This window comes from Procambarus clarkii, chromosome 30 (assembly GCF_040958095.1).
Source record: "Procambarus clarkii isolate CNS0578487 chromosome 30, FALCON_Pclarkii_2.0, whole genome shotgun sequence".
Classification (NCBI taxonomy): domain Eukaryota; kingdom Metazoa; phylum Arthropoda; class Malacostraca; order Decapoda; family Cambaridae; genus Procambarus; species Procambarus clarkii.
Window position 1 is genome coordinate 16,895,031 of NC_091179.1, and position 17,054 is coordinate 16,912,084.

Sequence of the window (17,054 nt, forward strand, 5' to 3'; positions counted from 1 at the left end):
ACAGGGAAACTAAACATTAGCAGTGTAGGAACTATGAATATTATGTGACATTAGTACTATGGAATCTTGATGACAGGTTGATGTATAAGCCAAGGAACTTTCCCTCATTTTTATTGCTAATATCAACATAGTCTATCTGAAGTTGAATCTGATTTGATGATTTACTACCAAATAAAATGTTGTAGGTCTTTTCTGTGTTTAGTTTAAGTTTGTTGGTTGACATCCATGAGTCAATTTTTTTTTCATTGTTGACAATATTATTTAGTGTATGGGGGTTGGGGTCAGAATAGATGAAGGTAGCATTGTCAGCAAATAGTATAGGTTTAAGAATGTTAGAAACATTTGACAAATCATTGATATATACAAGAAATAGGAGAGGTCCCAAGATGCTGCCCTGTGGCACCCCTACTGTCAATGGTAGAGTGGGGGGAGGTTATGCTGTTGGTGGCTACATACTGGTGTCTGTCACCGAGATAGGAACAAATATAGTTCAGAGCAAGGCCTCGGATATCATAGTGGTGAAGTTTAAGTAAGAGGTAGTTATAATTTACAGTATCAAAAGCCTTTCTCAGGTCAATGAAGAGGCCAATTGGGAACTCATTTTTGTCAAGGGCTGTGTAGATTATATTAGGCAAACTAATAATGGCATCATTGGTACTCTTTTGGGAACAGAAGCCATACTGGCAGGATGTTGAGTTTTACAAAGTAGGAATAGAGCCGTTTAAAAAAATATTTGAAAAATTATTTAAAAGTATAGGTAGATTTGATATTGGTCTGTAATTGTTTGTGTCAGCTGTCATGCCTCCTTCATGAACTGGCATCACTCTTGCTTGTTCAGGGATATCAGGAAAAATATGACACTAGAGATTTGTTGAATAGCAGAGCTATAGGTAGTGCAAAAATAGGGACAGCACTTGGTTGGTTGACACAGGTATCAACCAGCATTCTCATATATCATAGATGGTTTTTCATTATTGTTATTTATTTATTATTATTATTATTAAATAACCACATTTGGCAATTCCCACATCTGTATTTAAAACCGTAAATTTTTCAGCATTAAACTGCATGTAAATTTTTTGTCTATTTTAATAATAAAAATAATAATTATATTAATAATAATAATAATACACAGAGAGCAATCACACAGTGACTGTATCGATGAGAAAATCCATAGGAGCAATGATGAGGATTCGAACAGGTTTTCACACAATCCCCCAATGCACTCTGGCTCTGTCATTTAGGACTTATTCTACCTCTGATGCTCCTCTTTCAATAAACACAGAGTAATCACACTTACATGACTGCATCAATTAGAAAATCCTTGTGGGTTCAATAGAACTCCAGGTTGTAATCCTTATACCATGTCGTGGTCTAGTCGCTAGAAGTGTGTGGCAACGCCCACTGCAAAGGTTCAAACCCTCATCACTGTTCCTACGGATTTTTTCATTGATAGTCCCGTTAGTGTAATTATTCTTTGTATTATTAAAATAGATGAACATTTAAAATTGTCTGTGTACCTAGTCATAAAAGTATTTGTGTCTGTTTACTAACATACTGCATGAGTTAAGGAAGAAATGCATATGTTTATCACTCAGAATGTTCAGTAATATGTTTATTGGTTGTGATATGTGTCTATATTAATTAATTATATATATATATATATATATATATATATATATATATATATATATATATATATATATATATATATATATATATATATATATATATATATATATATATATATAAACAAACAAGTTGTACTGAATGGGGTGAGAATAGATTGAGCTACCTCATCCCTTTGTGTGTATTTATACCTCAATAAACTTATTTCAATTTCTACTTGGCCAAAACTCTTTTTCCCTGCCACTGCCCCTTAGCACTTGAATTGAAAAACCTACATCTACTGCATGTGGGGTTAACTTAAGTATCACAGTGTAACTTCCAAGTTTGATTTGCTCATGTCGAGCTTTACATACATTTTATAGGAAGGAAGCACAAATTGAGGGCTGCCTGTAAAACTGATACACCCTCAAATGAAACAAAATACAATTCACTATTAAATGCAATGGAAGGTTATCAGTCTGATCAATAATTAGATACGGTACCATGAAAATGGTGTCCAGACAATAGGACAATTTCAATGAGCTGGGGTTGCAATGATAAAGGGTTAAAATATTTTAATTGAATTTTTATATTAGAATTTTACTTTTCCAAGTGATTTGGGTATCAAAATATGCACAAATGTGTGTTCTATTATTGGCAATAATATAAATATGATTAATGACAAAATATTATCGGCTGCAGTGTGACCGATCCAGACGGTATCATTCCATTCTGGTGTGTTTATCACTGTAACAATAAATCACTTCACCAAATGAAACTATGCAAAACATCATGGATTTACATTAAATTTTGCACCACTTGTTCATTATGCTAAACTATGAATAATACCACAGTCGCAGAAAGTTTTCTTAAAGCTTCACGTGTCCTTCACTCAACACTTGCCTTATAAACTAACATACAGTAGTTCCATACAACATGACAAGTCTCTTTACTTATATCATAAAAATCCCCAGAAATGTGTGTGAAACAATGAATGGCACTTCAACATTTAAATTACTACAAGATACCAATTACATTTTAGAAAAAGTGGTAAATTTTTATTTAACCTTAAAAACCAAATTCAGCAAATTTTTAAGCTAAAATATGAGTTTGAGTAAAAACTAAACTCCTGTAGTTTGAATAGATAATCACAGTTGCTTATGTTACCTGATGAGCACCAACAAATTTCATAATCCTATTTACTAATACAACTGTATCGGGAATTATTGAATTTATGTACATGCTCTACTATCAATGGAGAAATACACACTGAATAAAATACAAAAGCAATTGTTTCTAAAAGACATCACATTTTAACTAATTGTTCAAATAATCCTCTTGCAAATATTGGACGATATACTGTACAAAATAAGAGGACACCGGTCCAACTTCTTTCTGGGAAATATCTTGCGGTGTAGAAGTTTGCAGATCTCATCTATGTATTCTTTTTGTTCGGTAAATCTGAAGAGTAAACAATTTCCTATGAAACTACTTATCGATGATGGTATAATTTTTATACTAAAATTATAGAGCAACTACATATTTTTAGAATGCATTTACTTTATGTACTGACTAGAGGGGGAACCCAGCAGATTTACTTTAATTATTTGACGTATGCTAATGTTCCTTCCATTGACATGCATGAACTATTTGCATGCTAATTTTACATGTGACCAAAATAATTGCAATGCTATTGCCAATGTAAACAAAAAAGAACACTTACGAAGCTTTTACATCATTCACAGATTCGTTAAAACTCTTGACAGTGGTGTCCAAATCCAGGGCCCCAAGAGCCAGAAGGGCTTTCTTGTCAAGTTCTACAGGCCAAACATCAACAACTGTGTTGGGCAAAAGGTTCGGCCATCGAGAATTTAGAGCCATCTGCACATCTTTGTTGATCTGCAAAACAAAATATATTCTCTAATAGTCAGTGTTTTATTTTTGGTATGTCATAAATTTGACTTTGAAGGGCCCTCTTAAAATACAAAATATATGGCTCAGTGTGTGCATGAACCCGCTTATCCATGTACACAAAGTATAGCTAGAGAAAATTCAGAGGTTTACCACCAGTTTGGTCTCTGAAATTTAAAGGACAGAGCAATGTGGATTGGCTAGGGAGGGAGGGGAAGGAAGAGGGGAGGGAGGGAGGAGGAAATATCAACTACACCAATAAAATTTATGTAAAAGGAAAAAGATCAAGAGACACTGCTTAAAAGGGGCTTGACCAAGATATACTTGTGTGTGTATGTACACATTTGCACGAGCTCTGAAAACAACTAATTCACTAACCTGCTGATCTAATTTTGGAGCATCTTTACTCTTTGACTGTTTCTTTGTTATGTATTGAATATTTAATTGGTACTCCTCTTGGTTATTCACACCTGAAGGAAGAGAAACAAGTAGCTTGGATAATTGCAATATTATTATAATACACTAATTTTCAATGTAATATTCTATCTCTGCTTCAATATTCTACTAATCTAATATTCATAGATGAACAAATATCTGCCGAGTTTTATTCAATGAATGAAGGACAACAGCTGAAATAAAAGCAAACGTGTTGAGCTACAAAAATCCCCTGCAAAATGACCAGCCGTGACTAATATATTTGAGCAAGGTGTCATGGTCCACAGGTTGAGAACAAGAGCAGAAGCAGCGAAAAAGTATCTTTAAGGTATCGGCACAATGCTGCAACCAGTTAAAGGGTGTAACAAATGGTTGGACAAATGAACCAAATCAGAATGACAAGTGGACTGTGTCAAAATCCTGGGAACTCATTTTCTTAGCAAGAATAGGAGAAAGTTGAAGCTGAACAAGTTATCCCCTGAACCAAAACTTTCCTGAAGATCACTGAATAAGGGGATAAGATTTCCCTTCTTGATTACTACTAACCAATGCAGGGAAGAAAAAAAAACACATTCAGCCACTAGTGTAACATTTGTAAGAGAAACAAAACACTTCTTGGAAGAGATGATGAAGTCCAACAACTAGCAAGGGTCCTGAAGAACATGGGAGGGCCAATGATATGGTAAAAAGCTCCTTAGGAGAATAATGATAGGATACAATAGTGTTAAGCAGGTGGCAGCATTTAAGAATCAACTGGTAAAGAACAAACATGATGAATGCCAGAGAAGGAAGAATATTAGTGCAAGACACCACTGCCACACCCATCATATTCACAAAACAAAGAAACCTGTTAATAGTGAATTAAATAGCAAGTCACCTGCCTTTTATACAGATGATACAGCTACTCAAAACGCAAAATTCAACATAGAAACATGAAAACCGGCATAGATCTGGGAGCCAATCCTCTGGAAGAGCTGAAAGGCCCAGAATGGAGTCTGATGAGCACCAATGAATGGATAATACAAGACCAGGTAATACCAGGTCTGGTGATACAAGACCAGGTCCATGAACAAAGGCTAGGCCCGCCATCAGGAAGAATAACATAGTCCACAATTTCACCAGAATGGGCAGCATCACCTGGATTGGAGGAAATAATTAAATTGTCTACCACTGATCTCGGTCAAAATGCAGCACATCCATACCAAACACCTGATTTGGATATGGAACCATATAGACAGAAAGCTTTTAGTCCCAAGCATAGGCATACAAGTCCACCTAAAGAGGATTGAAAATGTCTCATATCCAGGAAGAGACAACATCCACTACCCATTCCATTCCTATCTGACAAAAATGAGACCGGCCATCTGCGAGAACAGTTGAGACCTCTATAAGTGTAAACCTAACTGAGGATTAAATCCTGAAAAGCTTAAGTTGATATATGGCAAGGACCCAGTGATGCAACAGGATAGAGAGGAATGAACCCTTTAGATTGGAGCAGTAATGACTAGAAAACTGAGTGCAGCCAGAGAATCAAGCTCTGATGAAAGCGGATGTGTCGAAGCAAGATCCACATTACAGCCATCTCCCTTACATTGATATGAGTGCACATCAACACTGGGAAACCAATGTCCCTTACCAGATTGGCAGATTTTAGAAATGAAGCCTAAGCCCTTACCCTTACAAATCGAGCAATTAAGCCAAAGGGTGTCAAAGAACTGAACTCTGAAACCTGCACTGTAGGAGTCCAAAGGGCAGCAGGAGCATTCACAATATGATCCTCAACAGGTTAGTAGTAGTTTGGTCCAGTAGCTGAAGAAATTTGTGCAGAGCCTTCAGACACAGCCAACCCATATGATACACTATGCAAACAAAGTTCAAACAGCCATTCAAGATCTCAATGGGACAGCCAGTGCCTTCCAATGATCCATTGTAGATAGGATGCAAGCCTGTTCAAGACTGACTCCAAGAGGAGAGATGGATGTGCAGTCCTGGTGTCACAAATGAGACCCAACCACTAGAGGCATTGCATAGGAGACAGGTAGAATTTTGATACTTTGATAGTAAACGCAAAGTACCCACCAACCTCATAGTTATATCCCTGGTCAAAAAGCAAAGGCAACAACTGGGAGCTCAAATAAACTATAGTACTCACTGAGGTAGGCCACAATTTGAAACCCCCCCCCAAATCACCACCTACCAGAGGATGATGCAAGCAAGCCTGGTGATTTTCCTAGAGCCAAGTTGATTTGAATGCCTAAAAATGCTAACTGGTGTGTCCAACTGGAAACTCCAGCCAATCCTCGAATCTATCTGATAGATGTGTAAATAAGCATTCTTGAGTTCCAGGATAGGGAGCCAAGACTGGCCTGACACCACCATCTGGCAAATCATGGAGTCAATAGTCATCTGGAATTGAAGACAGGATAAAAGCATTTGATCCACTGCAAATTAGGGATCAGCCAAGAGCCTTGGAGATTTTTTCTTGGCCACTGAAAGGCGGCACGACTAGATCTGTATGAATGAGATTATGACTATCACATCCCTGTCCAACATCTCATAGATGTGAAAGTTGAGAAGTGCTTTTAATGGCTGCTAGAGAAGCTATTGAGAGGGCTAAAAATACAAAAACAGTTCACTTAAGACAAAATTTTAGTAAATGTATCCCTGCATAGAACAGGAGTAAATATTTATTCAGAAAAAAATCCTCCTTACCTGTAGCTTTTGAATCACTTCGAGAAAAGGTGCATGATGATCCTGTATCACCCACTCCTAAATTCTTCAAAATAAACTCTGCTACTTTTTCTAATGCAACTTTCCTCTCAAGTGTGCGACCTGTAGGATCACAGCACATCCTAATATCTGCTTTATCCGAGCTGGTTAGCATTACCGAGTTTGAAACGTGCAAATCCTCAAGCACTGCTTCTGCTTCTTTAAGGTCCTGAAAATAATAGACATCATTATAAATGACTGTATAATATTCTATTTAGTTAAATTCAAAATAAGAATGATCTAGCAAAATTAACCATTTATGAGCAACAGCATAAACCTGCAAGCAGCTAGTCGCAAGATCATGTTAAAAGTTAAAAATACCTTGGATATCAGTCATATAAATGTGCCACATAAAGATAACAATATTTATTTTCTCAAGATAATAACTGTGATGATGTAGGGCATTACATGCAAGCAGCAATTGTAATATTGTTCAATAGTGAAGTGAAAGAAAAACAGAGCACCAAGTGTAATGAAATGCTAAATTTTGGACAGCTCCGTGGTTGCTTCATGGAGCTTACTGCACTCACACTCCACGGCTCATTCTGATTTGCCAGGCATTTGTGACAGTCTTGGCCCACCGGGAGCAAGTACTGTACTACAATTTTACCCACTCCACATAGCGGGAGAACATATGTGGATCAAAGAGAAATCTATTCTAGGTGTATTACCCTAAAAGCTGAAAAGTCACAAAACACAAACAATTCCCAGCAAGATATGTCTGAAAACATAAAATCACAAACAAAAATTTAAAATAGGTGTATCACCTACTTTCCCCTCAACCTCCACCAGGTGGTAGCACAGAAGCACTTGGGGCTGTGGCAATCCAGTCCCGTCACTCTGGACAAGAAGCTAGTGAGATGTACTCAGAAAGTGGTGCAGTATTTCATTTGAGTAAATGATAAATTTTTGGTGCAGCTCCTTCATCAGCTCGCCAGACCTTCTTTATCCTGGCACCTCTCCAAGGTGCCAAAAACATCATTAAGGATTAACATATGCTCAGGGTCCTTATATTTGTTGTGAAAGTAGGCTGCCAGAGTTAAATACTGAACTGTAATTACAGAGATTACATGCTTTGGGATAAGCATGAGACCGACTCCACACGTTTATCCCAAGGCATGTAATCTCAGTACTGTAATTACAGTTCAGTATTTAACTCTGGCAGTCTTCTTTCATAACAAATATCAGGACCCCCAGAGCATATGTTATTTCTTAATGATTTTTTGACACTTGGAGACGTGCCAGGATAAAGAAGCTCTGGCGAGCTGATGAAGGAACAGCACCAAAAATTTATCATTTACTCTAATGAAATGAGGCATGAGGCAATGAGGCATGAGGCAATACGAATTCTAGCACAACTGAATGCAAGACAAGTCACGAGGTGATAATGGCAAACAATCGATACAGGACAGTGTGTTTGGATTCACATGTGTACAAACATGCTAAGTCCTCAATCACTAAATGGAGTAAGCTGACTCTTTTGTTAAGAACAAAGGAGGCATCTGCAACTTGAAAAAAACAGTTTCCCAAGTCAAAAGAGCAATAACTATGAAACCCACAAAAAGGTTGAAACTTGCCAACTCTGTAGACTGAAGCTAACACTAAAAAGACAGCACCCATAAATGTAACTGGAAATGGACACACTGGAAACATTGTCAAGGACAAAACCTTGACCAAGCATTCCAACGACAAAGCAGGCTCATAGGGAGCATGAGCTTATCTAAGATAAAAGAAGGCCTAAGCCAATTTAATACATTTTGCCAAAAGCAAATCAAATTCGATTGCCAACAAGAGAGGCTCTAATAATGCTGAATGATAGAAGGCAAACATCCTCACTGCCACAAAAGAAATTTGACGGAGGGCCAAGAACTGACAAATAGCATGCCGAGCCATTTCAAACTGTTGCCTCAATGACTGCTGCAGATGTGACAATATTGCCCATTTGCCTCATATACAGACAGCAGTATATCACTTTAAAAAACTCAATGCAATATGAAGAAAGTATGACATTTTCATTTGGCAAGAGGCGAGAGGCAGTGGGTGGCAGCCTCTCAAATTGATGCCTTGGCTGAACTTAAAAATTTACAGAAAATAGATTTAATGTATAATATTTGCTTTCTTTCTATAGTATAATAGAGCAATCAAATGCAATAATTTTTGCATCATAAATAATTATACTTTACAACAATTGTTGACTGCACAAATGAAAAATAATCATACACGCTCATCACACCATGAACCACTACGTGACCCCCAGCTTCCTGCAAAGCCCTTTCTCTCACCCACCTCCATCCCTCCTCTCACCTTTCCACACCCATTGGACACTTCACAAACACTGGGCACTTCCCTGCACTGTGCACTTTTGTTGTTCATCATTAGTGGGGGCACAAGGAAAATCAATGAGGCAGTGTTGACTGTAGTGGTCCAGAGCCAACATGCTAGCCCTCCTCCTCCCCCCTCACCTACTGCCAGTACCTCACACCCAAAGCTACTTTCCTCATTGCTCTGCCAGTAACCAACATCACCAAACATTTCTTGAAGGAGGTTTTAAGTGTTTTGTGACGCCCTTTCAACTTTTGGGGAAGTTCACCTTAGTACAGTAGTAGATTTATCTCTGATCTCCATGTACTCCTCATTCCTGGTGGACTGACAGTCAGCTGTGTGGAGCTACTGAGGAGGCTGTATAAGAAAATTAGTTTTAGCATGCTGACTTTCGTGTGCTGACAAGTGAGTTATATCTTTATAGCTGGAGTAAATGAAGGATGTAATTTTCTTTAAATATACTTATTATTTTTACACAACTAAACATAATTGTTAGAATATACAGTATACAAAAGCTTACCGAACAGTGACAATGATCAGCTGTGATATTTGCTGCTCTCAGTTTGCTGACTATGTCGACCCGTTCTCTTAACTGTTTCAATCCTATTCCACACACCAACACATTGATCACTCCAGATCCACATCCAAGGCCTAATTTGTCACAGGAAAAGGTATTTGGTTAGCATTTCCCAGTGAAGATACTGGTATGTACAATATGTATATTTATCTGACCTACACGAGTCTGAATGAACAAAAGAAATGTTTTGAGCAAAATTAAATGTTCCTTGTCAGAGCCCTTGGTTGTTTTTGTACAGGTATTTGCATTGGATACGATACATTTTGACTGAAACCAATGGGAACAATTTATTTTATCTCCAGCACAGATGCTGCTGCCAGTGCTGTAGCAGCTGAAGAGCACTAATTACAAAATTAGACTGAGCAAAATAAAACACTCCTTTACAAGCTGTCCCGCAGTTGCTACATTCCTGCCCTTTTAATCCCAACTTCACAAGTGTGTTTTGGGGATTTAAGAAGGGGGGGGGGGGGGGAGGAAGCTTTAAATGAGGGCTGATGCTTTCTCACACCTTGTTGTGGTGACTATGTGCCTTCTTTATCTGGTTATCACCTAGTAATAACCAGCATACCAACTAGTTACAAATCAGTAATAAGCAACAATATTTGACTTTTCATTGTGATTTAGTTGATTACTTGCAGGGAAAGTAATCGTGTAGTGACCATCTGGACACAACAACTGTTGCAACGCCTCATTTCTCTCAGTCCTATACCTACCAGGAACCACATGCATACTATAAGAGAGTCTGTCTGTCTGTTCAAGATTGGAGGCCAGCCTCAGCCAAATTGGCAGGGGGAATGGTCTGGGGTACGGGATGAACATATGCTGGTCGAGGTCACCAGAACTGAAAAGGGAATGTCATGCTAGGGTAACACTCAGACCTCCACGATGATTTTTGGCACTGCCTGCCAGCTACACACCTAAATATTTTCAAAACTATTTTTTTCCTGATAGTAATACAGTATGCACTATTATTCATTGATCTCAGAAAAATTAACAGAGTTTCTGCTCTCAATAATTTACCCATACTTGCATAAAACAGACGATTCTTCCACAGCTTCAAAAGTTTCTTAAGCCACAGCCCTTTATCGGTGAGGAGTAAGTTTTTTTTTTTTTTAGTATTTTGCACTAAGCTCCTCTTACACACATTAGACAATTTTATTTTTTATAAGAGACAGAAACAGAGTGTGTGGAAAAGACAGAATCAGAGACAGTAGATAGATGGATAGACAGATGAGTAGATACATGAATGGATAGAAAGATTAGTGGGTGGATGTATGTATATGTGTATATATATATATACAGGTATATCTTGGGTAGATGGTAACTTTACTCAAGTCTCAGGGGGCTACTAGGAGAACCAACTGACTCTGCTAACATAGCAATGCTTGCTGCTACATCACCCGAGCCTTCAGCTCGCAGCATCCCATATCAGACTGCATACACCAACACTTGGGCGTCCTGCTGCTACCTCGCCACACCTCCCAGCTTGCAGTGTCCAAAGTTGGATTACACACTTTTGCATCAGTTTTCATTCCTATAGATTATTCACTGAATACACTGTACTTATTATAATGTTACTATGTGTTTTATAGATCCTTGTGTTTGTTGCCCTCACGGATTACAAGTGGGTTGATATCTTATAGTAATCAATCACACTATGGTTGATTGAGAGAAACTATCTATGATCTCCTCACCCCGAATATGTAACAAAATCCTTTTAAAAATGAATTCCCATGGTTAGGAAATAGGTCAATAAATTAAATTGTGTCCTGGGCAGACCTGTAACCTCTGATCAAGGAAAATAACCGAGGGACTGCGTCAAGGAGCGATTTATTTCCCCTAACACCCTATTTTTTCCTATTTAGATTCCAAATTTTGCATAACTGTGCAAAAGCTTCATGGTCTCCATGAATACTATGATCTGATTATGATATTAATATATATTATTATTTAAATTGACAGTACTGTATATAAGCACAAATTAAAACTTGAAGAACCAAACTCTCCTCAGCCTCAAAGCCCAGAATGGAGGTACATTTGATGACCAAACCACACATTAGGAGATGAAGAAACGATGATGTTTCAGTCCATTATCAAGTCAAGATATTATCAAGAAGTGAGGACGTTTCAGTCCAGGATGGACCGAAACATTGTCGTTTCTCCATTTTCTGATGTGTGGTTTCGCCATTATATCTTCAGCCACATTATTGCTACTCATCGTCTGGAGGTACATTTTCTTATTTCACTATTAATTTTAGCCTCAAGTTACTACATCACTTAAGAATTAACATTGAGTAAATGCTGATGTGGTTTTGTAAACTCTGGTATTGTCAATGTACTTACAAATATAAATGTCTAAGATAAACAATCAAATATCGTTGATGCATACTCACCAGCCACAATCTGGGATATATCTCCTCGACCAGTAGCCATAAGTTTAGTAACATCATCGATGCAACTATAAAACTTGTCCAAAAACAGACTTATTCCTACAGCAGTGGGTTGTTCTCCATTCTTCTTTGTTGACACAAGTTTTTTCCTAATAAATAAGCAGTCATTTTATGATCATTGCTAAAATTATGAGAAATCTATTGAAATTAAAGAGCATAAATAAAATTCTGAAGGCTTAAAAATTTGAGTAAAATAGTCAGTTGCTTCCTAAAGCAATGCCTTGCTGGTTGCATGAACATTACCATGCATTCAGGGTATGGTGGACAGTATGCACCAGCACAATACGGATTTTTTCAAATGTTCCTGTCGAGTCATACCGGTGCAAAGAAGACAATGAAGAATATTTATTAAAGCCCAAAATGACCTCTAGATGGCTCACTGAAATACTCTCATTCTTCAGAAAGCTTTTCATATACAGTACTGTATACTCAAAGCCAGACCTCTGACTTATACTAAAGTCTGCCACACAATTAGTACAGTACCAGAAATGAGAATACCGAGCTATGAGGACAGGTAAAGAGTCTGCATCACTCCTGGCAGGAGTGATGCAGGAATGATCTTATGATATGTATATCATAAGATTGAGAACTTCCAAGGTACATGGGCTCACATCCTGTTCCTCAAGACTGGTAAACAGGCGCCATCTTGAAAAAAAAAAATAGTCTGCATGACTCCTGGTAGCGAGAGTCTCGGTACTGCCAGAGTGACCAAGGCTGGCACATGCAGCTGGAGCCCACAGCACAGATGTGCAGGTCAGCGCTACACCACCACTTAATAATGATGAATAAAGTGACTACAATTATTTTGCAATGATGGTGTCATAGATGATCCTGTGATAAAGACTATGTGCAACATTCAGACATCAGTGAACACAATGCTAGTTATGATGTTCACAGCATGAGGCAAGAGAGAAACAGCACTTTGCCATTATTTGGTGCATCTGAGCATCATGAAAGGATATCATGCTCCTTTACAATACAAAATAGCCTTATGGAAATGGATTCATATTCAGGATTTAGTGAGAGCAATGTGATAATAATAGCAGTTCTGTTGCCAGTCTTAGTGATGTGCATAGTATATTTGGAAGCATTTTCAAGCATCAGGTGACATCTGCTGGGGTATCGTCTGCTTGTATTATGTGGCTCCCTGCTCTGTTTTGATTTCATCATCACCACTCTCCAAAACTGTTTACTGGTTCGTTGTGGTGCATGAAAATGTTGATATATATATATACAATATGTTTATATTGTGTAATAACAGCAAAAACTGTATGTTTCATTGTTCAAAGAATGTAATATTTGAACCGGTATTAGTACATGACACAAATACTATATATATGTGAGTACTGTACCAATATTCTTCATGTTCTGTGATACAAACAATATTACTGACAGCCCAATGCATCATTACACTTTAAAAAATTGTGGTAAAAACATTTACAATATGAAGAAAATATGATATATTCAGTGCGTTCTGTTGCAACTTCATACATTATAACAATGCGAGACTACGTTGAATTTTGATAACCGGTTATAATATTATTACTTTCACCAGAAATGGTTAGTAGTTCATAATGGTGCATAAATATTATGGCGTGTGAATATAATGCAATAGCATAAAGAACACCGAGTTTTGTGGTTTTGATAATATAAAGTGTGAGATTAAGATATGTGCACCATATTTTCGAGCATAGTGATGTTCCACACATTTGTTTATATAAATTTCTCAAGTTATACACACCTGAAAAATGTTATGGAAAAAAAACATTCAGAGACATTGAAATAATTATGTAAAATTATATTTGTGGCAACTCCCGCGGTCACGGACCTGCTGGGGCCATTGTCACCGGGCAAGTACTCACTTAATCACCATAAATTTCTCAACTTCCCCTCTCCACCATGGCCAAAATATATCACATACAATATTTTTGTTTATATTTCCATGATCAGGGAATGCATTTTAACAATATTAAAAAGAAACAAAAAATTGGGGGACTAATTTATTTTATGTGCACAGAGGGACCTACCTGAATTTTACCTGAGGGCCACTAATACTAGTGCCCTCAATGAGGACAGGAAGCTGGTGGCTTGTCAAAGTCCCCCCCCTCCCCTCCATTTGCCCTGATGATCTTTTCTATCTGTACAGTATTTTAGAATCCAGCAGAGTTTTGATGTTTATGGCTTCAGCAGGAAGGTGGTTCCATGGGTTTACAACCCTATGGGTGAAAAAGCATCTCCTGTTTTCTGTCCTACATTGGGGCTTGTCATACAGTATTAAGCTAACGCACAGTAGAGTGACTAAAAGAAGTACGAGGTAATAAGCCAACAACTTTTTTTTCTGTTTTACCTGTGTTGAAGTATCAGATGTTCATATGAGCCCCCTTGAGCTAGAAGGTCCCGAATGATACGCCCTTTCCTAGGTACGTCCATCAGAAACTGGCACATGAAGCCAGAATACAGATTCGCATCAGCTACCATGAGAGGCTGTAGTCTGATGTCAAACTAGAAAAGATTAATATTAAATACTGGCTTGTAAATATCCTATACAGCATGATATACATACTCACAAAAAACTGATTACACATGATTAGGAAATTTTTATGATTCAACGCAACTGTATTTGAATATTCACCTTCGTTATTACTTATCTTTAATCAGGATTTTTATTTACATTATTTATAACATCACAGAACAAAAGAAAAAACTTGAAAATAAAAAAAACATAAGACTCAGAAATGAGTATACTGTACCTTGACACCAATGATATGAGAAGCCTCATTAATCTCCAACAAGTCAGCCAGCACCTGTTTAACAGTTGATGCAAGAATCTTGCGGCGTGAACTTAACCCTTTACTTTGAAGACTTGATATAATCTCTTCTAATGGCCCTTCTATGTAAAGGAACCCTTTCAGTGACTCGGCTGAAGACTTTTCCACTTCAAGGTCATAGAGGTAATCAATAAACAGTTCAATATTCATTCGCTTGGCATTCCATTCCTGCAAGTGAAAACATAAAATATTTCATAAACAGTTAACCATGTTAATTGTTATGTTAATTTCTTTCCCATATCAACAATTTGTTTCATTCTGTACATATGTCTGTTTTGAGTGTATGGAGTATTTTCAACCATAAACATTCAAAAGTGAAAGATAACACAGCAATTACGGTAAATACTTCATTACTGTTCCAGGATACAGGACTAAATTACATACCCAACAAATTTTTATGAAATATTATACTGCTGTTTAGTATAGTATTTAATATTCATATTTCAAACAGGTCTTACAACATTACCTTTAGAAGTGAGATGATCTTTGGATGCAACTCTTCATCAATTCCACAGTAACTCAGGATCACGTGAACTAGATCCATGTGACCCACACGGATGTAAACAAATTCGCTACTTCTCAGAACAATCTGTTGTATTATATCATGAGCAACAAGCATGATTCTTGCTAAAGATTCTGGTAGTTCTCTCTTTGAAGAGACAATGTCAAATGCGCATTCATAAAACTCTTTAGGATGGATTCCAGATACCTTACAAGCACGCTGGACACGATCAATGCAGTATCTTCTCATAAACTTGATCTTACTACGAGCAATAAATCGAGCAAAGGGATATCTTAATTCAAATTGTGCAGATATGAGCTCCCCTTTCTGTGCCATGAGTGATACCAAGTTATCTTTGTCATTGTAAAATGAACCTTTGGGTATATAAAAAGAAGTAGGTATCCATATTCCCCCATGGACTTTGAATATTGCTACAAAGAGTGACTGTAAGTAATCACGCTTCCAGTAATCCCAGTAATTTGAAGTATCTTCGCGGTTTACTTCAAAGGTTGCTTCCAATTCTGGTCGTGCTGAAGGCTTGAATAGCAAGTTCAGAATTTCTTGGTAGTTAGATGACCTAACATTTTTCAATCTTTCTTCTAGTGTTTCTACGAACTTCTTTTCTTCAGCTGTAAGGGGTGGCAAAAGAGGTGATTTCAATATGTCCTTTGTGCTTGGTCTTAAATGTGGATCGTGCTGAAGCAACCAGGATATTAGCTCGGCACAAGAAGTATATTTTCTTTCGGGTAAATCATCAGGAAGTCTTATTTCTGGTCTCCTAATATCTGAAAGAACTTTAACTCTTTCCATGCCAGTTGTGAGTGGCGGGTAAATCATTTCAAAGAAGATGACTCCAAGACTATAGATGTCTACTTTACTCGTATAACTTACTTTTCCCTTGGCATTGGTAACCTCGGGGGCAATATAAAATGTTGTGCCAACCTGACCTGTCAGAGCACTACTTTCTTCTACGTCTACCTTTGACATCATGCCACCTGTTGTCTTTGCTTTGACAGCAGCTCTTGCAAGACCAAAGTCACCAATCTTCACGTGGTCAGCCGAGTCAATAAACACATTTCCTGGTTTGAGATCACGATGAATAAGACCTTGTGCGTGAATGTAGTCCAACCCGTTGACCATCTCCCGGAACAATCGCCACGTACGGTCACTATCTATATGCAGTCCATTATTAATTGCTTGCCTGTAAGAGGAAGGGAAAATAATATAATACAAATGCTCAAAGGGAAATATCTGTATATATAAAGATACATACTTTAATACCTTCTTTGAAAACAAATCAACACAATATAATCATCATATTAAATGCTTTATTGATTAATAATTATTAAGGTACATTACAACGTAAAAAGATTTCACATTGGTGCTCATCCACTATGAGTCGACGTAAACAAGGCAAGCATAATAAGGAAGCAGACACTTCATGCATAAAAACTGAAATACGTATTTGATATGAGGCTGAATGTGCTTTAACAGGCAAAAATCTAAAATACAAATTCAGTTTATGGAGAATTTCATGCCCATGTGAGTTCCACTGTATATACTTTAACCCGTGTGTATATCTGCGTATCAAGAATGAACACTGCAAAGGCTGTACACACTAACAATATTGTGACTGACATGTTGCAAATATG

General features: G+C 37.4%; 1 protein-coding gene across 4 annotated transcripts in view; it reads right to left on the reverse strand.

The window, feature by feature from the left end:
• Positions 1-2,173: 2,173 nt before the first annotated feature.
• The window catches only part of Gcn2 (eukaryotic translation initiation factor 2 alpha kinase Gcn2), a 35,675-nt gene continuing 20,794 nt past the window's right edge, over positions 2,174-17,054 (reverse strand). For all 4 annotated transcript variants that reach the window (XM_045754049.2, XM_045754045.2, XM_069333950.1 and 1 more), the window contains 9 exons: positions 15,367-16,603; positions 14,823-15,068; positions 14,420-14,574; positions 12,016-12,161; positions 9,566-9,696; positions 6,667-6,892; positions 3,898-3,989; positions 3,332-3,507; positions 2,174-3,069 (listed from right to left, as the gene is read on the reverse strand). In XM_045754049.2, the coding sequence (XP_045610005.1) occupies positions 2,934-3,069; positions 3,332-3,507; positions 3,898-3,989; positions 6,667-6,892; positions 9,566-9,696; positions 12,016-12,161; positions 14,420-14,574; positions 14,823-15,068; positions 15,367-16,603 (2,545 nt within the window). In that variant the 3' untranslated portion in view covers positions 2,174-2,933. The remainder of the gene's footprint in view (positions 3,070-3,331; positions 3,508-3,897; positions 3,990-6,666; positions 6,893-9,565; positions 9,697-12,015; positions 12,162-14,419; positions 14,575-14,822; positions 15,069-15,366; positions 16,604-17,054) is intronic.